This window comes from Alexandromys fortis, unplaced genomic scaffold (assembly GCF_014885135.2).
Source record: "Alexandromys fortis isolate MF-2015 unplaced genomic scaffold, M_Fortis_MF-2015_v1.1 scaffold_78, whole genome shotgun sequence".
NCBI classification, from domain to species: domain Eukaryota; kingdom Metazoa; phylum Chordata; class Mammalia; order Rodentia; family Cricetidae; genus Alexandromys; species Alexandromys fortis.
This window is the reverse complement of record NW_026067977.1, coordinates 274854-297690: the sequence shown is the minus strand read 5'-3', so window position 1 is coordinate 297690 and position 22837 is coordinate 274854. Positions and strand designations below refer to the sequence as shown.

Sequence of the window (22837 nt, the reverse complement as noted above, 5' to 3'; positions counted from 1 at the left end):
CACACACACACACACACACACACACACACACACACACACCACTGTATAAATAAACAAATCGTTAAAAAAATCAAAGAAAAGACAAGGACACAAAACTGTGCAACTGAGAGGTGTGAAAAAGAACAGGAAGGTAAATGGAGGATCCCTACAGATGTGGAAGGCAAGCGGAAGGTGGTGATGGGGAGAAAAGCAATAGAGAAGTGAATATCAGCAAACTGTAATATATGTATTGCAGAAATATATAAAAATGTCATAAATGAAGAAAATGACACTAATCAGTAATATAAAAATAAAAAGAATATCACAGTAATGCACACAAAATGATAAAAAACAATCTTATGAACACAGAGCACTATGTCCACAAATTTAATAACATAGATTAAATGGACTGAATTCCTGAAATGCAAAATGTGTCAAAATTTATACAATAGGAAATAAACAATTTGAATTGGACCACAACTCTCAATGATCTAATAATGATCTAGACTATATCAACTCTCTACAATCCATATAGGACAGAAGCTGAGGAAATAATCTTTGACTCATTCTGTAAGTCTACCATTACTCTATACCAAACATAAATATAAATATACAAGAAAATTATAGATCAATATATCTTATGCATATGGATGTAAAACTCCTCCATAAAATATTAGTGAGTCAAACCCTACATTGCATAAAAAGGATCACACACAAAGAAAGAGAATTTATCATATACCTATTTGTTAGAAGAAAATTGTTGCTAAAATCAGAAACAAAAGATTAATGTCAACTCTCACCACCCATTTTCAATATTACTGCAAATCCTAGATAATTATGTCAAGAAAATAATCTAATTTAAAAGGAAAAATGCCTTTATTCACAACATGACTGTCTACACAAAACATCCAAAAGAACTGTGATGATGATGATGATGATGATGATGATGATGATGATGATGATGATGATAATAATAATAATACAAGCTCTGCCCACTAGAACAAGAGATTCCAGATAGGTGGCAGGACACAAGTTTAACAAACAAAAGACAATGGGGTTTCTATCAGCAGCAATAGTAAGTAAAACCTGAAATTAAAATATACCATGAGACTGTTAAGACAGCTCAGTAGGTACACTTGCCATGAATGTCTGACAACCTGAGTTTGATTCCTTGGAGAAAGCCAGATTCTCTGACCCACATCTGCAATCCAACATTGCAATCATGAGATATGAGGCAGAATCAGGAGACTCACCCAGAAGCTCTCAAGCCAGTCAGCCTGAGTATGCAATGCAGCAGAAACAATAGAGACCTGTCTCAACAAGGCTGAGAGCAAAAACTGACTGCCCAAAGTTATCCTTTGACTCTCTACATACAATATATGTGCATGCTCTCTTTCCCGCCCCGTCATACTTTTAAAACAAAAATATACATTACTGCTTATATTAGCATCTCCCAAAATGCCTATATATAACTTTTAAGACGAATATGTGTGTAGATGTGGGAGAGAGAGAGATATCTACAAGAAGTAAACAACAAAACTCTGGTAAAGGATATCAAAGAACTAAAATGATAAAGAGATGGTCCATATCCATGTATAAGTATTAAAGAGTCAACTCAATCCTAGTTCAAATTTCAGCAAATTATCTTGTTTATTTCTACAAATGGACTCTAAAGTTTACATGGAAAAACACAATAGCCGATTCAGTTGAAAAAAGAAAAGAGTTGAAGGGATAACACTGCCCAATTTTAAGACATTACATTGCTACAGCTGTAAAACAAAACAAACTGTAAAACCAAACCAACCCAGCACTAGAGGACTAGTGCTCCTCATGCTTATGGTACCTCATAACAATCACGACAGCACAGACTGGAGAAAGGACAGAGGGGGGGTGGAGGGGGGGGCTAACACTACCTGTGTTTAACACAGTATAATGCTACAGCAATCAAGACAGCGTGTATTGGTAGAACAGATAACCAGATGCATGGAGCAGATTAGGGTGCATAGTGTCTACTGATCTTTTTCATGTAGAAAGAGACAACTCAGCGAAGGAAAGAGTCTTCAACAACCAGACCCCTGTGTACAAAACAGACACAGGTATTAAACCTTTGACAAGAAGTAACTCAAAATGAATCCTAAGTCTAAATACAAAATGCAAAACCTTAAGTCTCCTAAAAGGCAGGAAATCCTTACCAACGGTGAACATGGTGATGATTACTTGGTACCAAAGGCATAATCCATGAGGGAAATAATTGATAAACTGTATATAATTAAATTTATAAACTTCTGCTGTAGGACAATGGTCTTTTATCCTGTCATTTGTATTATTTTTAATAAAATACTGATTGGCTAGTAGCCAGGCAGGAAGTAGAGGCAGGGCAATGAAAACAGGAAATCCTGGGAACAGGAAAGAGTCAGTCTGCAGTCGTCACCCAGACACAAAGGAAGCCAATTCAGAGAGCAAGCAAGATGCGATTGCCTTGCTGAAAAAGGTACCAAGCCATGCGGCTAACACAAATAAGAATTATGGGCTGATATAAATTATAAGAATTAATTAATAAGAAGCCTGAGCTACTAGACCAATCAGTTTATAATCAATGTAGACCTCGGTGTATTTGTTTGGAACCAAACAGTTGTAAGACCACACGGGACAGAAACCACAGCCAACAAACTTCAGTTCACCAAGACAGAATGAACATCATGATAATGAGAAGACAAGCTACAGGTCTGGAGAAAATATTTTAAAAGATGTAGAGCCAGGGAGACGGCTTAGTTATCCACTCCCCACAAAGCTCAAAGGTAGGCATAGTGAGTCCTACTGCTGGAGTCTAGTAATTGTGCGCTTACTGTTTATCCTACCTGAGTACACAGAAAGGGAGGGCAGTCTGCTCAGTTTCTATAGCAGAAGTGGTGGGTGCTACTTCACACCAATGTTTATGCCAAATTGGAATTTACTGATACTAGGAAGGAGAACAGCAGTTGTCTTAAATATGTGTGGATATGTGTACAAGTCCCAAACATGCTTTCTGATGACAGCCAGAATTCAGAGACAGCCCAACTTCCTGGGCAGGAATTCAGGACCTGCCATTTTGTTTGAGATATCAAATAAAATTTGTTTAAGAAAGCAGCCCGAGGTTCACCCTTGACACAGGAAAGTAATTTTTATTGTCAGGGTTTGAATTTTTCCTGCAATCTCTTCTCACTGTAAGGGGCAAAATGACAGTTCCCTAAGTTGTTTTTTTGTTTGCTTGCTTGTTTACTCCAGCTATAAATTTATGAAAGGGTACATCCTGAAAGATCCAAAACAATGCTGCTGTATCAAAACCTAGCATTAGATGGGCTCCAGCTCCCTTAAAATTCAGCCATATGCTCTCTGATACAGACTCCTCTCTGTCTCAGGGAAGACACAGGACATGTCGTTGCCATTGCTTCCTATCCACATTTAATAAAGTAATAATAATAATAATAACATACCAGCCACAATTGGCTCCAGTTGGTGTGAATAATGAGATGTGGTTGTCAGATTCCTGGATAGCTGCCAGCAGTGTCACTGGCTGGCCAGATACTAGACCCCTTATAAAGATTACGATGGATACTGATTTAAATGAGGTCAGTTTTAAGAAGATTTTAAACTGGGGGCTTGGGTATGGAATGAAACCGTCTATGGTTTAGAAGCCTTGCTGCAGTAAGCAAGAGCTGTCCATGAGAAAGGAGGCAGATTGGAAGGGAATGGAGGCAAACGGGCTTTGGGAATCAAGCTTTGCCCAATTAAAACACAGTCCTTTGTGGGGATGTCTATGATACAGGAATCTTAGCTCTGACAAGCTGGCAGTAATCCTTGTGATCTATTTTACTGGGATATAAATTGTCACTGCAAAAAATGAAACATACTACAAAACTGGAGCTCAGAGCCTGCCTGTGATCATTAGCCAGAATGGACCAAGGGCCTCAAGCCTTTGATGCCCTGACATATTATTTTCTGGATGGTGTCCAGCAACCCAATGCAGAATAGCTTTTGCTCTACTGTATCCAGATGGTAAATGGAAGAGATCAAATTCAACAGTTTCAGGGCTGACCTTAATGGATGTGAAAGGCTGGCTCCTCCACTAGCTTTCCAGGGATCGACGATACAAAAAGGCCTTTGAACAGAGACAAATAATTGCTCCCCCCCCCCACACACACCCCTCTTTCTTCAAAACTAAGTCATAGAAGTGGTAATCTGGTTCAAATCCATCTTTTGGTTGGAAAAGACAGCCAAATATCTGATGGATTCTAATCACACATTCTGAGGGTACTTTCCGCAAAGCTCAGACGGATGTCAGTGCTAGCGTTCCCTGAAGCCTTTCACTCCTGTCGGGAAAATATTTCACTCCTATTGCCATCAGAACTACAGTGTGTGTGTGTGTGTGTGTGTGTGTGTGTGTGTGTGTGCGCGCGCGTGTGTGTGTATGCACAGGTTCCTAATGTTTAGGCAGCATCATCTTATGGTACAGGCTTTCTTACTAAAGGCTGAATTTCTGAATCAGCTAGCAGCCTTAGACATCTGTGCTACCATGTAAGTCGACTTTACTAAAAGTCATATGTAGAAGGCATAAAGGTCTTGAGGCCAGTGGGCCCAGAGGTTTTCCTTACTGAAGCATCAAATACCTCATCGTTCACATTAAATCCTCACTGAATCGCTCATGGGACTAGTTTCTAGGTAAACAGTGAAGAAAAGCAAAGAAAGCAACAGTGATGAAGAGGGTCCAGTACTTGAAAGGGGGCTGTTTATCTTTTGTATGTTTTTCCATGAAACAGGGAAATATTACCATGAAGGTGTGATCTCTCTCTCTATATGTATATATATATATGTATATGGAGAGAGAGAGAGACAGAGAGAGAGACAGAGACAGAGACAGATATGGACAGAGACAGATGTGTATGAGAGTGTCTGTGTAACTATGTGAGTGTTTGAGTGTGCAAATGTATGTGTGCACACATATGACAGTGTGTAATTGTGTGTGTGCATGTATGTGTACGTGCAGTGTGTGAGTGTGTGAGGGGATATACGTGTATTGTGCGAGTGATTGAGTGTGTGTATGTTTGAGAGTGAGCATGGACAAGCGCATGCACACAGTAATCTGAAAACAACTTCCTAACTTGGCTTTCAGGATACCTCTTTTTGCTTTTTTGTTTTATTTGTTTGTTTATTTGTTGTTTTGGAAGAGCTACTGCCCAATAGCTTTGGAGTCCCTCCATTGATTGCACCCTTCCAGAAAACTTTAGACCCACACCCATCTCCGCCTCCTCGCAGAGACAGCTTTCTTTCCTGCTGTTTACAATTACTTTATCCCCCAAGTTTCCATCTTTATGCTTGATATTATAATCATGTTTAAGTTTCCTCGAGCCTAAAGACTACCCTAAGAGTTGGCTTATGTCATGTCTACAGCTCCCTTCACCCTCCGAGACAGTTTGTGCTCAAGCAGGCCATTTAAAAGGGCAGTCCTCACTTGCTCATCTCGTCTGTGATTAATTTTCAGGCTCAATAACCATTCTACAATTACTGATGCTACCATCCCTGGGTATTAATCAATTGTAAATGCTTTTTAATAACTCTCAGCCTTTATTTACTATATCAGTAATATATAGTATTATTATATATTAAAATATAGTAATATAAGGTCTTCAGTTGACCTTTGGCATTCTAGCCCCCCTGGAGACCCTAGATTGACCCTCTAATGATTCTTCTACCTATTTTCCTTTTACAGTCTTCAACTTTTGCCTCTAACTCCAGGTTTTTAAATTTTTTTCACTTTATATACCCATCCTCTCTCTCTCTGTTCCTACTTGCCTTTTTCCCTTTCCTATGTGTGGTGCATGTACACATGAACACCTGTTCCTGTCTGTGAAGGTCGGACGCTGGCATCAGGTGTCCTTCTCCATCACTCTGTGGGGTCTCTCACTGACTGTCCAGCAAGCACCTGGGATCATTCTGTCTCTGTCTCCCAGCACTAGAATTACAGGCACACAACCATGTCATCTATTTTTTTTTAGTCATAGATGGCCGTGATTGGCCCATTAGCTCAGGCTTCTTATTAACTCATAATTTATATTAGCCCATTATTCTTATCTATGTTACCAAGTCACGTGGCTCTCTCTTACTATTCTATATAGCATGTGAGCCAATGGTCTGGTCCTGTATCCCACATCCACATGATCTAAAGTGAACATGTAACTTTTAAAATGAAAAATACCATTGAAACCTGATCAAAAGGCCCACTAGTTAGAAAAAAAGTAAAATCAGAGAACAAGCTATGTCTCTATTTAAGTCATAAATATGTTAATATATTCCCAATCAAAATTAAGGACACATGGTCAGCTAAAGAATTTCTGTTCTATTTTAGAAGTGAAAAACAGCTGCTAGATGCCGTGTCAATGTGGAAACACTGGAACATCCAACACATTTCAAAGATTTTCAAGAACTAGTCCTGTTTTACAAGATGTTCGGCCACTGAAATCACACACTAAGATAGACAATGTCTGTGAACCCCAGGACTTTATGTTGAAACTTAGTCACCAATGTGATGATACTGGAAAATGAAGCAGGGAAGCGCGTAGGTCTTGGGAGTGGGTAAGTCTCACAGATTACTTATGAAAGATCCTAGAGAGACCCCTTGCTCCTCTCACCAGTGAGATGCCAGCTCCCTGGTAACTAGAAAGGAGGCCCTCACCAGCACCTTGATAATGGACTTCTCAGCCTCCAAAGTATGAGAACACATGTCTGTTGTTTAAGTTACCCAGTCCATGGCACTACTGTGGCAGTCCAAACAGATTAAGGCACAGGAACTGTTATACCAATCCTACTCTCCCAGGAAACACGATATCCCATACCTATCCTGTGATTACACTGGGTTGATGTAAGGTTTTATTAAACATATACATGACAAATTAGTTCGCGAGTATAGCAATGAAGTTTCTCTGACCAGATTTCAGAGCAATTAGCCACTTTGAAAGAACACATAAATTGTTTGCAGTACGTGGTCATACAAAATCTTGCATCATGCTAGCCCTCTCTTACCATGGTGCAACTAAAAGCAAGGCACATTACATTACAAGTTTAGGCCTGGCCTTACCGTGCCTATCACATAACTGCAGTGAGAAGCAGGGTTGCTTTCTATGCAAAGCACACCACCAAGAACAGAGCAAAAAGTGCTAGGTATGGTTCAACAAGCTGCCTTAAGGAGACTTCAAATGTGTGACTGAATATGAAAAACTACAATTAATACATGAGATCTCATCTCTTTCATGAAAGGTAAAAAGCAAACCCTTAATTATAATAGCAAAAATATAATAGTAATTATTTTATAGGTAACACAGCACATTTATTGAACTAGGCAGCCCCTGAAGCAAAATAAAAACTTTTCATCTTAATTGTGAATATGTTCACACTTACCTGAACACATAGGTAGCAAACTTCAGTAGAAGAACAACAAAAGTAAACAAACAAAAACACAGTGTAATTAGCATCACCATGAAGACTAGAGCCGGCAAAGTAAACTCAGCCACAGGCAAGAGGTTGGAAACTGATAGCCTTCTGGTAACATAAATGCCTAGATATACTGGGAAACAACACTCACTGCCTGCAGTAAACATTTAACATCAGACGCAATCAATTAAACACAAAATACATTAAAATGTACAGTTTCTATTCAACAACACGCTTGATATCAATGCTGTAGACTTTCTCATTTATCACTGCACTGATTTGGTTTTTACTGACTTCATTCAATAAATAATTACTGGGGTTTCTATGGTAGGAATCATAATACCAAGGATTAAATAATACCTCATTTATCACACATATACTTATCATAGCTACCACTCAACAGGAAGGGCTCATCCTCATTTTTTAGGACATGTAGGGGTCTCCAAGAAGATAACACCTTGGGAGCTCTCTATGCTAAGTGAAGCCTACAGGTCATCTGTGAAACAACGTCTATTCAACTGCTCCTGCTGGAGTGTCCAAACAGAGTCTGCAGAACAAAGTCATGCACTTCCATCTATTCAAGTCAACTATAAAGAGGTGTGCCAGCGTTTCTACAGACAGGAACGAAGTCTCATACAATTTCAAAATGGGAGATATAATTTCAAACTGGAAGTGATTACCTTCAGCTTCAGAAAAAAAAATTTCTACGAAGTTTTATTAGAATTCTTCGCTACCGCTTGTCTTAAGCCGCTCTCTGACCGATGTACAAAAGCTGCACCTAGTGTTTGGAAGTGGTGAGACAGCGAGGCAGCATGATGCACGCCCAGTACCCTAGCATTTGGGAAAGAGGCAGAAGATTGCAAGTCTGAGCCTAGTGAAAGCTACGAAGTAAGATCCTGTCATAAATCAAGTAAAATGAAATTAAAAAGAACGGTAGAATAGAGAAAGATATAGATGGGAAGAAAGGCCCTTTAAAAATATATCATTAAGTGAACAGGTGACTCTAAGCAAAGCCGAATTTTATGCGACTCTGGGTCAAGGATCCATCTTAATAGCAATGGTCTGGAGAAGATTTTAAAAGTCATGAGGAGGACAGACTTTATGAAAAGTCACAAGTCTGCTCTGCTTTGGGGAAATTAACTGGTTGGGTGTTGGGAAGGAAGGGCTGTGTGGTGATGGGAAAAATACTATTAGGGTATATAAGAGTGGGAACAGTCCTCTTCAAAGGGAAACATCTACTGAGTACTAAATATTAGCCAAGGGACTTTATATATGTGATAGATGCTTAAATCCACATAATATTCCTACAATGTGAACATTATTGACACTTCTGAAAAAGAGAAAAGCAAGTCTGATGCGTTCAGGTAGGTTAGGTGGCATCACTGACATGCCTGTGGGATCTAATAGTCAGGCAGATTCTGCAATGTCATGTTTCCTTGGGATAAACAGCCCAACAGAACACAAGGAAGTATGTGTTCTGATGTCAAGATAAACATGTGAATGTTTATCTTTTACAAACTTTCTTCACAGTTCCTGACCTCGCACGCTCCAGTTAGTGGCATGTGGCGGCTGGAGAACGTCTGGACACTGGAAGCCAAACTTGTCTGCATTGATTTTTCCTTTCAACCAAAATCTCACTGTGCAGCCGAGGGCAGCTGCTTGATAGGCTAGTCCTCACTATCCTTGAGACTCCACCTCTTTGCTGGACAATGTTTTATTAGTCCCCTAGCCCAAGGGACCTTTTCTATCTTGCAGTATTTTTTTTAACTACCTTTAAGACCAAATCAAGGATTTAAGCAAACAAATCCACTTCCCTTCACAACTGTATTTTTATGCCTTCCTGGAGGACTCCTGGGTGAGGCTGAATATGAATGTCCTGTCTCCACCGGTGGAGACTGGTCAAGAAAAGCTACCTAGAAGGCCTTTGCTAGTGTAGCACCAACTCTGTCCAACTGTGCTGATTTAAAGCCTCATCGCATCCTAACGAGTTGGCAATCACTCCAGTCCATATTCTGTAATTAGTGAACTGCAGACCTCTTTAGAGCTCCATTAACAAGTGAGAATCCTCTAGAAAGGAACTCCTTATCCTCTGCAGAGGGGGCCGACAGCACTAACTCCCACCTCTCAAGCCTTGCCGCCACTGCTTCTACTTTTTGTAGGAAGTATTCCAGCCATAAGTCACAGTACAGCCAGACAGCGACCCCCGATCCGCGGCAGATTTAGCACTATCCGCCTCCATTCTAACTGCAGGGCTCCGTCCGGGATGACCTTCCGGCTACAGACAATACATAAATATAACTTCCTACATGCGCCCTGGGACTCATGTTTTAAAGCCTTATTTTATCTAAGGTAATCTTAGTGGCAGTGACCAATGGAGACAGAGATAAATGGACAAGACAGCTTTGCTCTATTTACATAATTCATGCAGCCAAGCAACACCGCAAGAACAGCAATAACAAAGGTTGATTCAGAATGTTCACCCTGTGTGTCATCATGACAAGAAAAGTAGCTTCCATGGAATACTTACAAGTTTTCAAAGAGGTTATCAGCAAATTACCATGCATTGTTTCTTTTTAGATACTTCTGCCATTTTATAGTTCACATATAGGGTTTTCAATCAGGATAACTGGGCTCACGTGTTGGCTCTTACACTTGCCAATTACACGGCCTTGATTGACTTATTAAATCCTCCCAGAATTCTTATCTGTGGACCTAGTTGAGTTGGGAGGATTGGTGTATCTGATGCCTTTACATCCTGGGACAAGGCAGGCGTTCAGTGATAGTTTGTGGGCACTGCATCCCTGTCACTACCTTTAGCAACAACTAAAAGCCTAAGTCCTATCAGAATAGGGCCCAGATGAGTTAAGTACTACACTGATTTAACAAAAATAGGAAAACACTCACTAAATTAAAATGTAAAAGAACACTGATACTTACTTAAAGATTGCTCATTAGCACTGAATTGGCTTTTTTTTTTTAAAAAAAAAGGTGGGGGGAAGCATAATGGAATTGTTATCAGGGAATAGAAATTTTGGACAGCTAAATAATGAAATTCTGTATCTGATGTAGGAGTCCTCTCTGTGTGCTGTGATTACCATTAATGAATAAAGAAATTGCCTTGGCCTGTTGATAGGGCAGAACTTAGGTAGGCGGGGAAGATGGAACTGAATGCTGGGAGAAGGAAAGAGTCAGAGGGACGCCATGGAGCTGCCGGAGGTAGATGTGCTGAAACTTTGCTGGTAGGCCATGACCTCGTGGTGATATACAGACTAATAGAAATGGATTAAATTAAGATGTAAGAGTTATTCAATAAGAAGCTAGAGCTAATGGAAAAGAAGCTAGAGCTAATGGGTCAAGCAGTGATTTAATGAATACAGTGCCTGTGGGATTATTTCAGGGCTGGGCAGCTGGGACAAACAAGCAGTCTCCTTGCAACATATATTTTGTATTCAAAATGAGATGGGAATATCTGAAATATTTTGGGCAGTACAGAGTGTTATATTTGAATAATATATTATTATTGAAGAGCACAGATTCTATTTGAAAAAGTATACAAGGAGAGATTTGTTAAAAATCTACAATTAACATTCTGAAAAATGAGATCAGGGAGGGTTGTACTTGACCATCCAGGACTATACTCTCACCAATGAATCGGTCAGAACAGGAGATAGAAAAGAGAAGGAGTTGGAATCTGAATGCTGGTTGCTGGTTTGGCATAGGGATGGAAGCGGAACTAGTGAGAACCCTCATGGTTAGACATCACACTGACTTGACTCTATTCAAAAGGCAAAAGAGCAGTCAAAAAGCCAGCTTGTTAGCCAATCAGAAGTAAGCTCAACAGGTAATGAAGGGGCAGTCTGAAGAGAAAAGATAAAATTAAAAAAAAAATGGCTGTTTCAAGAGAAAAAAGAGTTATGGACAAATTTCAGTAAATGATTGGAGGACCAAGAGAACTCAAGTGATGGGGCAGTGCAATAACCTAGATACGACCTTGCTCTGTTTGGTCAATGCTGAGATGGCTATAAAAGACAAGTCTCACTGAAATGATATAGATGGACGTCTGCCAATGCCAGGCTGATTAAGGCAAGCTGGAGTCAGTGAGTCGTCTCTGTCTGTAAACCGTCTCTGCACCTGTCATGCTACCCAAAGGCACAGCAGCTTCATCCTCAAAGAGCACATCTTTCCTGAGAAGAATCTAGCAGGAAGTCTTGGGCATGGGCCACAGTGTTTAGAAGAGAAGCTCCCAAACACTAGGGTGCACTAATGTCAAGAGCACAACTGGAGTGGGAGGAGGGTGTTCATTGTGAGGAGGCTGGAGGTCAGGCCAGGCAGAGACCCAAGATAAAGCTGTGGCATTGCCTTTTGCGTAACGACCAACAGTCCATAAAGAATAAGCTCTGAGGAAGCAAGAAGATAGGAAAGAAAGAACAGAGAAGATGGAAAACCCAGAGAAGGAGAACAGTACTTGATGACTTCCCTATACTCACGGAGCTTTGGTAAACAGAACCAATACCATATTCTACTTATATATTTCAGGACAGCTTCCTAAAACACAATCTATCCATCAAATGTGGATCCGATCAACAAACTCCCTTTTATACTAAAGGAAGCTGCAGCCTGAACTTGCTGCTCATTTCTTATAAGCTGGAAAACTTCCAGTGGAGGGATTGGGAGCCCAACCCAGGCTCAAACCCTCTGACCTACAATTTGCCCTGCCTACATGATATGCTGGGACAAAGGTGGTAGAGAAATTATGGGAGTGGCCAACCAGTGACTGGTCCAGCTTGACATCCATACAATGAGAGGCAACTCACCCATGACACTCTCTGGAGGGCTAACAACTCAGAGACCTAAAACTGAACTAAACATGACTGGAAAAAAAGAAAAAAAAAGTCAGTGAAATTATTCCTATTGATAGTCTGCTATACTCACACATCAATGCCTAGCCCAACTTTCATCAGAGAGCCTCATCCAGCAACTGATGCAACAGATGCAGAGACCCACAGCCAAACATTAGGCAGGGCTTGGGGATTCCTGTGGAAGAGGGATGAAGGATTGTAAGAGCCAGAGGGGTCAAGGACATCACAAGAAACCCCACAGAGTCAACTAGCCAAGCTCATGGAGGCTCACAGAAACTGAACTGCCAACCAGGGAACTTGAATGGAACTGACCTAGAGACCCTCTGCACATATGTTACAGTTGAGAAGTTTGGTCTTCTTTGGAACTCCTAACAGTAGGGACACAGGCTGTCTCTGACTCTGTTGCCTTTTTTGGGGACCCTTTCCTCCTATACTGGGTTGCCTCATCCAGCTTTAATAGGAGAGGAAGTGCCTAGTCTTACTGCAACTTGATAAGTCATGGCTGACTAAATGCATGGGAGGCCTGCACTTTTCTGAAGAAAAAGGAGGAGAGAATGGAGGAGGGGTCATGGAGAGGGACTGGGAGGAGAGGAGGGGGGAACTGTTGGGGCTGAAGAAAAAAATAATTAGTTAATAAAAAATGAAAAAAAAATAAGAATGAAATTCACTATTGTATCTCAGGGGCTCTGGAGAATAGGAAAAGGGACCAGACAAGAAGGGCTATAGGTGTTCCTTTACCCCCTACACTAATTCACTGATAACAGGGAATTTCTAATCAAGTGAAAAAGCAGAGGTAACTCTGGGTTTGCATCCCAGCACCGGTCTCTACTAGCTCTGTGTTTGGGGAACGTCAACTATTCTCCCCAAGTTCAGTGTCTTCCTTCATAAAATGCATAGAAATAAGAGTTACAGAAACTCTTGGAAGGAGTAAGATAAGGCTCTCCTGGCACAGGTCATGATGCTTCAGCACACAGCATGTGCACCATTTCCTCTTCTAAAAGATACCACAACACACACATCTATGCCAATGCAAATATGTGTATCTATGTACACACACATGCACACACCAGTTCCTTTGTGAAGACAGCTCTGCACATGCAGGTATGAAAATAATAAACTCAGAAGGAATCTGGAGGGCAGCAGTGCTCTCTCTCCAGCACTCCCTGCTTGTGGCAGCCCTAAGAATTATCTATGTTTTTTTTTTTCCCTCTGTGTTTTCAGCAGTGGTTTTTATTAGCTATCCAGAGATGTTTTCAAAGACTTGAGATATTTATATTTACATTAATGCAGTCCACTTAGACAACCAACCTAAGGAGCATTTTCAACAAATGTATTTACTTCTTGAGATGAAAAGAAGCTGTAGGTGGATCCTCAGAGAGCCCTCTTGCACTGCTTAAGAAAGCAGAACTGAAACTAACTGGCACAGTTCTCAACTAACAAGACTCTGAGCCGACCTCTCAGCTCCTAAAGCTTCCCATACAGAGGGAGCAGGTGACGGACAGGGCACAGACAGAACTGGAAACGAACTGAGTCAAAAGCTACCAGGAAAACCCCAATTTCATGGCAGAAACCCAACCAACAAGAATCATAAAATGTGGAGCGAAACGCCCACAGTAAACTTCACCATCTCAGTTCCACCAATGATCAACTGGGAAAGGATTTAAAGAAACCTTATTTTCTAGTTCTTAAAGTGCTAACACTTGCCTCATGACCTAGTCACAAACTTCTTCTCTGTGTTCCTACCAAATCCATAACTCTGTTCTAAGCATGAGAAACCCCTAGGAGAACTCACACTGAGCCACCCTGCCAAGCATGACTGGTACTCTTTGACAGTGGCCAAGGTGCTCCTTTCAGTAGTAAAAACCAGAGAGTAATCCATGTTGGAGAATGCATAGCAATGAAACATGGGATCCTGCATTCAATTCAGATGAGGCAATATGAGTGCTGGAAAATCTGGCAAAATTAGAACCTGGTCCATACCTAAGGTGATGGCACCGTACAGATGTTAAGTTTCATTTTGATAATCATGAGTATGTAGTACAAAGTGTATCACAGGCTAGACAGGAACTAATTCGGCAACTCTGGAGATCTTAAGAGCTTTTAGAAGTTTGTCATGTAATCAGAAATTTAAGACAGTGGCTCTTTCTTCTTTTAGAAACATGTTTCCTTCATCCAACAGTTACATTTTGACCATCGGCAGGAAGAAGAATAGAGCAGTGTTGGCCAAACCTAGGATGAGGAGGGCTAAAAATGAACCAAGGGCTTTTTATATGTGAGCTGAATGATTATAAATAATCTGGCAAAAAATCTTCTAACCAAGACTATTTCATTGTTTTCAAAATACAACCATGAATGAGTGCTTAAAGAAGGACAGGTCGTGTGTTTGGCCAACGATGACAGGCTTCACTGGACCTAATACCACCGGCCTTTAAACAGCACGTCAGATTGTCATTTCTCTGACTTTGTGATTACTCTCATCTCATCAGGTTTCAGCAGTTTTCTGTCAAGCAACACCTGACAAAATAAACCACCATTTTCACATAAATTGTAGACATCCACAGTGAATATGGTATGATGTGCTCTTATTCGTATTTTCTTCCCTTGTGCCCCTCTTTAAGATATCAGAGACTAAACCCAAAATCTCTCCTGAACTAGGCAAGCACCTGCCACAGCTCTAGCCTTTCTCTTGCTATTTTGTGTTTGAGTGTACTTGTAGCCTTCAGGATTAAATATGTCACGCTTCTTACCAATGTACTTCTTACATTTCTTAGCCAAGATATTGTTTAAAAAGTTCCCCAAACATTGAAAGAACTTAGGAGTCTCAGTACATCCATTCTAACAAAGCACAGCTATGACTCATCTCACCTCAAAGCAGACTTTTGCTCCCACTGAGCACCTTAGGGGGGCACGAGCTCAGCCTAAACCAATAACCGAGTAACTTAACCACTTCTTGGTTTGATAAAACCACCTATATGATAAATATGCAATCCTTTCTCTTATAGTATGCTCTTACACACTATTTTTTTGTTTTGTACAAAGGTTATGAGATGTCATAAAAATGTCCAGTGCATCTGGTTTGAGAATCCAATTCTTCCCTTCACATATTTCTGCATCTGCTCACAAAATCCCCTGGACTTCAAAGGAAGCCTTTCAATAGCAAAAGAAGACCCACACAGGAAAAGTGGCCATAAATTTTTAGGAGTCCTTTTCCAAGGCCACTTTAATAATCGCAATATAGGACAGGTATCTCTTTCAGAAACCTAAAATGCCAAAACAGCATCAGTGACTACAGGTTTGCACGGAGATTTATGCTTTCAAACTTTTCTGGTTATAAAAGTGATAGAACTGCAACTTGAAACACATGAGACAAATGCTTAATGTACACTTAAATTATTCTTAATCCCCCTATTTAGGATGAACAAACACAACCAAAATGTTAAAGAAGGCTGTTTCCTTCCAGTGCTTTCTTCCTATGTGGAAACAGTTATGTACAAAAACTACTGCAGTATTCTGAATACCATGTTTACTCTTTGCTATCAGTCTTTCGGCAGGTTTCGCTGGTGTTTCTAACCCTAGGTCATCATGTGCACTGCAGGAGCACCCTGACACTCAGCTACAAGTCCAGTCATCTTCTTACTTTTTAGTTTGAGACAAAAAAAAAAAAAAAAAATCGCACTTAATCACCCAGACTGACCTTGAACTTTATAGCCCAGTCTGGTCATGAACTTGTGATCCTCCAGCCTCCACTTCGGGCTCCAGAATAGCAGGAATTACAGGCCTCTAAAAAAAAAAAAAAAAAAATCGCACTTAATCACCCAGACTGACCTTGAACTTTATAGCCCAGTCTGGTCATGAACTTGTGATCCTCCAGCCTCCACTTCGGGCTCCAGAATAGCAGGAATTACAGGCCTCTGTCATTAGGCCAGGCTTTCCGTAGTCTTTCCTGCCATCAATTCTAAGTGATATGCATTATGACACTGCAGAAATGGTACTTTAACACTTAATTATTTTTATTTAAAGCTAAATTAAGGGTTTTAAAATAGTAATCTGCCCTAGAATTTCTTGGTTGCATACACATTAAAATGCCTATCATGTTTTTATTCTGAAAAATCAAGATCCCAAACCTCAAGAAAAACAGCATTTGATAATTGCAGCTGGAATCATTTCTTACCGAACACTGTTTCTTAAAACTTAAAGTAACATTTGAATAGCTGCTTGCTGAGTCTCCAGTATATTCTGTCTTTTATTCTTACGGGAATCTTGTGAGGTTTACATTAATGAAGAAAACAGAAGTTCAGAGAATGAGTAATTTATGGGATGATTAGAAACACAATCTTACATGTTGGTTTTCATCTACACTCACTGGCTATACTTTATCTTCACAGTGATGAACCCACAGGATTTCCAGGCTTGAAAATTAACATGCCAAACAGTTCAGGTATCCCATCTGCTAAAGAAAATAAGCCCAGAGGATGGAGACTCGATCTGCAGCACAGCTAGCAAACATCCGAAAAAAAGTCAGGAACTTTTAGGATGTTTTCCTAACTTCTAGGCCGGTTTGCTTTTCAATACATCGGTTATGATATGACATTCTCAAGTCACATCTGTCTGTGCATTAGTGGCGATGAAGACGCAAGGTGTCAGAATTCATCCCTCAAATTTCCTTTCCTCTCTCTGACCCTACTGCCGTGATAATCTAAGTCAAAAAGCTTTGGTGCGTATCAAAACAAATGACAACATATCTTCTGCCATGCTTGGCTTTGACAGTAAAGTGCAAATACGGTGGGTCTCAACACAAGGTATCACGCTCAGTGTTGTCAGGCAAGCAACAGTATGAAGCTCCTTGGCAGCCTGTTGCTGTTGGTTACAGGGCCTGCTAGATACAGGCCTAAGGATGAAGAAAGAACCAGAGTGGTGCACCGGTACTTGCGCACTTTCCACACTGCTAGCTACTGCACGAACCTAATAGACCTTTTCAGACTTCTCCGCTGCACCCTCGGGGTAGCCGTTACGGAAAGGAGGATAAAAACATGACAGACCAGCGTGTAGAACGACCCCAGAGCAACTAGGTTTCAGATACCCGCACGCTCTTTCAAGAGCCGGCTTCCTGCGTTGCCTGGCAACGGCGGCCACGTGGCCGGTCAGCGGCGCGAGCCTCCCAGCAGCAGCGCCTTATTCTGTCACGTGCGTTTGCGACGTCCCCACGTCGGGGACATTCATAGGCTAGTGGACCTCGGAAAGTGCGGAGTACTCTTTGCGGGAAACAAGGAGGGAGAACTAAGTGGCCGGAGGGAAGGGGTGCAGGGAGGCACTGGCGGGACCGGAAGCCTGCTGCAGAGTGCCGGCTCGGGTTACCTGGGGAGCAGGAGTCGCTGCGGGTCCTCTGTGAAGTGCCCGGATGAAGCTCCAGCACCCACGCGCCTTCTGCACGGAGCACAGCGCCATCTTGGGAAGGGCGGAGCCGCCTGGCCCGGAATGACGTCACGGGCGAGCCCGAGTTGTGCTTACTGCGCATGCGCTAGCCTTCAAGGTGCTTGCTAGCTGGTCTAGCTCCTTAGGGACGTTTCCTGTGTTTGCAGAGCAGGTGCGGCCTGGAATGAGGTGGCACTCGGCATTAGTGTTCTTCCCACAACCGTCCTCTTTGTGCCAGCTTCCTTGAAGGAGACTATCTGCCCTTGCAAATAAGTTGTTGCGTGTTAGACACGGAAATAACAGGAAATCACCCTAAACAAGGGCTGTAAAATAGACACCCAAGGTTCCTGGGAACATGCGGCCCGCGGATTTCCTTGGATGCCAAAGATAGGAAAAATAGGCAATCTCCCACCCTGCCCACTGACTCTGTCACTGACTCTGGCAAAGCCATGCCCACTCTCCCTCACGTCCAATTCATCCCCCCACCATCCCTTTCTACTACAAAGACTTGTCAGACCCCACATGGCTTGCTCTTCTATACTCATGGATACTGAACCGAAGGGCAGTGACCTCCACGACCGTTAAAAATATGATCTCAAGGCTTTGAGGTCAAACTGAGCCTATTCCCTCCCCCTTCCCGACTTCTTACAGGAAAAAAAAAAAACCAAGCAGTTTGTTTTTCTGACCTAGCTATAAGATGCAACTTTCTATTCATGTCTCTTAAGAATGAACACTGCTTCTCCTATAGGACCATAATGGCTTTTTGAGACTTACGTGGTGGTCATAGGGTCCCCAACTATACTCTCGTACCCTGAGTGGAAACCACTGGTGGTATAAGGATATGTGTGCGTATCTTGCCTTTGCAGATAAATACATGGTGCACACTGAGGAGGTGGTGTCGAAGCAAGCACCACATTCAGGAGACATTGCTTAGGGCTGCAGGGTTTGCTGGTGGCTCACTACCAGCTTAATGGCACCAGTGATGCCGGGAGGAAGACAGTGTTTCGTGTTAAGATAGTTGACTTCTGTCAGTGGACCTGAAAACTCTCAGATTAAGAATCAGTAAAAAATATAACTGAAACAGATGTGGCCCAATCCTATTGTATTTCTTATATTAGTCTAAGAGACGTATACTAGAAATTACCAAGGGGCCATGGCAGGTTAAGGTGTATATGAGGTGTCTGTACTCCTAAGGAGTTGAAATCTAAGGTTAAGATGGGATTCAAATCATATAATAAAATTTCCTAAGTGTGCAATTGACCCTGAAGTTCAAGCACAATTGCTGTAATTGAAAGTGAACAGGGAAGGAATTACAGGTATGCATAAGGTCATAGTTCATCCCTTAACAGAACATACCATCGTGATTTTGGTTTTGTCAGTTAAACTCAAGGTGCATGTATTTCCAAGTGCAAAGCATTTTAACTACACAGCTGAGTGTGGACCTGAGGAGAGACTGGAGCCACAGAACATGGTATTAGGAGCCAAACAAACAAAACTGAAACCCGATAGAATTTAGAATACAATAGTGGCCAAGAAATGGAAATTAAGTGGCCATGAATTAATAGAAAACCAAAGTGTGTGTTATTAGCTGAAGCCCAGGACAAAGCCCATCAGGAGAAGAGACAGACAATATCCACTGCGACGTGGGGTTGATAAATGACTTAGGTGTTTATTCTTCCCACAGGAAGCAAATCATTACAATTTGAGTCAATGAGATTATAACCTTAAGAATTAGCTTTAGATTTGTAGCATTCCTGGTCATCCAGATTGTAGAATTAAAAAAATAAACCTAGCAGTGAGACAGTTGGGCCAGTTATGTTTTGGAATCTTTTGCCCAGGCTATGACTGGTAATACTTTCATGGGGAATATTTCCAGGACACGCTCTTAGTTAAGACAGTTTATCTTAACTAAGACTCTACTTCTGTACTGTGACTTTTGAATAAATCACTTGCTCTGGTGACACGTTATTATGGAAATATCTCTTATATTATTATGAAAATATCCCTACATACTTTCACTGGACCTCACAGCCAGCAAATTATACACCTTGAAGTTACTTAAGACTTCTATGCTACCGTGTACTCAGCCTGTTTACTTAATCAGCCTTTAAGAGAACAAGGGAAGGAGGATATGTTATAATTGCAAAAACTACAAAAGAGTGAGGGAACCATGTAATAATCCACATCGCTTGCCTTGAATTTTCCATGCAATCACCTGAGTTAATGCATAGTTGCAATCTTAAGATAAATGTTCTTCCTTGCCTATGATCCAGAAAGCAATGCATGTAGTTATTGGTGTGTTGTAAATAGACATTTGTTGAAAGCAACAAATAGGTTGAAAGCAACCTTATAAACAAATCACCACAAACACTGGAAGCAGAAGTTAGATATAGTTGATATTTTTTGTTCATTGCCAGGGTCAGTTTGAGCCAGTAAAATTTCATCCTTTGTGAAATTCTGTTCAAGTTTCCAGTGAAGTATCCATCCCTCCTCCATGAAATGCTTTCTTTGCTGTCCAATAAATACAGAACAAAAGCCTTTGCTGGGGACACACAGACACAAGGACAGATTTCCATGACATAATTCAGGCAAGCACAGATTTAGACTCATGCAGCAGAAAGATTGCAAACACAAGGCAATGTAAGACAAAGGGAGAAATCTGGACTCGCTCTTGGTAAAAGATGTGTTTATGTTAACGCACCATCAATGTATTTCCAATACTTTGAGGTAATCACTTATAAACTGCAAGATGTTATTAGAGATTTAATAGCTAATTGCTGCCAGGAAAAGGACTACGCAATATTTATTGTACTATAAAAACTTCACAAATATTAACATTTCTCCAAATCACTTAGGAAAGTACCTTGCACAGAGCAGTTATATGTTCCAAATCTAAATTTTATTTTTAACATGTTATATGACTTATGGTTTTAAAAAAAGTTGGAATACTTTTAACAACCAGAATCGACAAGACTCATTAGAGCCAGTTCTAGTCAGTTTTTTTGACGTTTTACAATAGTGTTTTAGTATTGAAGGAAGATTGACCTGCCATCCTTAAATAAATCATCTTCCAAAACAAACAGTATACAGGTGTTGCTTACTTTAACAAATATCTTTAATCATTGTAATTGTCAATCTTTAAAAAGTTGTATAATGCACTTTTAAAAGTGTTTCCCATACACAGTAATTATACTTTAAAAGGTTACAATGCTAAGCTTACTCATACAGAAATGTATCGAAGAGTGCTGTTTAAATGGTGCACTGTGCTTAACGGCAGCATTTTACTTCTTGGATCATTTGAGTAAGATGAAGTGTTTTCTTAAAATGAGATATAAATTAGTTACCAGAGCAGTCTTTGAACATTCTTAAAATATTAAGCTTTCCTGTTCTTAAAGTTGTAGCGCCCACCATGTGTGTCCACATGTGTTCATGTTTAGGAGCGTGAGCACTTGTTTAAAATTTGATTTCTCATCAACACTTTTATTTTATAGTAAGTTCTGGTAATTTTGCGCTCTTCTTAACGTTCCCTGAAAATCCTCTCTTGCTAGAAACAACAGATTAAAACCAGACTGGCAGCCGAGGCGCTGTTTCTATTGCAACCATGTGTGTCAGCAAAGAGGATTGGGTTTCCTCGTCCATGAACATCAAGGGAACCTCCACCTCGGCAGACACACCTCCACTCCTCAGTAATGGAGAGTTTATACCTAGTTAGATTTAAATGGGATAAGGGAAGAGTTTAAGCCCACTCTTAACTCCAGTATTATAATCAGCCCCCAAGTCTCAAAGTATCCAGTTTTGTTTCTCTAATTTAATTCTCAGTGTCACGTTGGTATTAGGTGCTGATCAAGGTAATGGAGAGTTGCCCTACACATTTATTCACTTAAAGAAGAATTTTTCAGGCTGCAAAAATTAGATGGCAATTGTATTCAAAACTTACTTTAAGCATAACCCACTCACCCCGGCCCTTCATATTGAGTATGTCTTGTTTTTTTTTTTTTTTAATGTGGAGATTCTGTAATAGAAGAAAAATTGATAATTATGGCTGTACAGCAACAGTTTTCTGACCATACCATTTTAGTCTGGATCCATTATGCACAGAGGAATAAAAGGGACTTGTGGAAACCCACCCTTGTGTAAGACAACCGCTGTGCACATTGAAGCATGGGTGAGCTGAGATGATGAATTAGTGGCTGTTGTTTTTCAGTTTTGGCTTAGCCTTCATTCTGTGACGCATGTCATAGGTCATTAAACTGGTCCATAGATTGCACTTGTCACAAACCATTCCACACATAGGAGGAAGAACACAGGAGTGCACGCGTGCACGCAAGCACACGTACACACACAGGCTTCAATTCCATTTCCATGCTAGGGCCTTGCTAAGAAAACTGAGGTTAAATCTGGTCCAAGTGAGGAAAGGTTTTACATGAAGCCACATCCCGTGTGTGGTCAGAACAGTGAGTATCTGGTTTTTAGATAGATAATGCTGGTCTCTACATCTGTATTTTAGAAGATACTCTTTTCAACCCCATGGAGTGGGGTTGAAAATTATCTCATTGTAAAAATCATCAAAAGATTCATTGTGTACTTTGAAAGGTCACTTAGCAGTTTTAAGGGAGACATCACTGTCTCTTCTCGACTGTACAATCCAATAAGATCAAGGGAGAAAGCAAAGGATATGAATAGCAAGAACCTTAAGGGTTTTTGAGTCCTACTTCACAGCATTGTGACTGGGGCTAAAAGAAAGCAAGGGGAGAGTGGAAAGAGATGGAGCATGCCCAGTAGGCGATTTGGAAGCAGTGATCCTCAGAATATGGAATCCTGTGGTCTTTAGTGTGTAGCCATAGGAGAACTAGTTACATAGGATTACATAGGATGCAGGCCCAAGGGTGGCTATTAGTTTTTAATATCCTTCCCATACCCTTTCTGAAGCTGCAGTTTTAGATTAAGAGAATGGTTTGAAAGAAGGTAGAGAATGCAAATCCTTAAACGTGGATCTCTGAGAGAATGGAAAGAGGTTGTGTCAGTGTTTCCTACCCGCACTCTTCGTCTTCCAAGGAGAAAATGAAACTGAAAATTAGAAAAATTAAACTTTTGAAAAAGTATTTTATAACTGCCTTGGAATG

The 22837-nt window shown here is 40.8% G+C and overlaps 1 protein-coding gene across 3 annotated transcripts in view; it reads right to left on the bottom strand.

Annotated features, from left to right (window-relative positions):
• The window catches only part of Wars2 (tryptophanyl tRNA synthetase 2, mitochondrial), a 75217-nt gene extending 57455 nt beyond the window's left edge, over nucleotides 1-17762 (bottom strand). The window contains exon 1 of one of the 3 annotated variants that reach the window (XM_050157573.1): nucleotides 17658-17762. In XM_050157573.1, coding sequence (XP_050013530.1) covers nucleotides 17658-17747 — 90 coding nt within the window. In that variant the 5' untranslated portion in view covers nucleotides 17748-17762. The remainder of the gene's footprint in view (nucleotides 1-17657) is intronic. The other 2 variants (XM_050157574.1, XM_050157575.1) reach the window with 2 other exon arrangements.
• Nucleotides 17763-22837: the final 5075 nt, after the last annotated feature.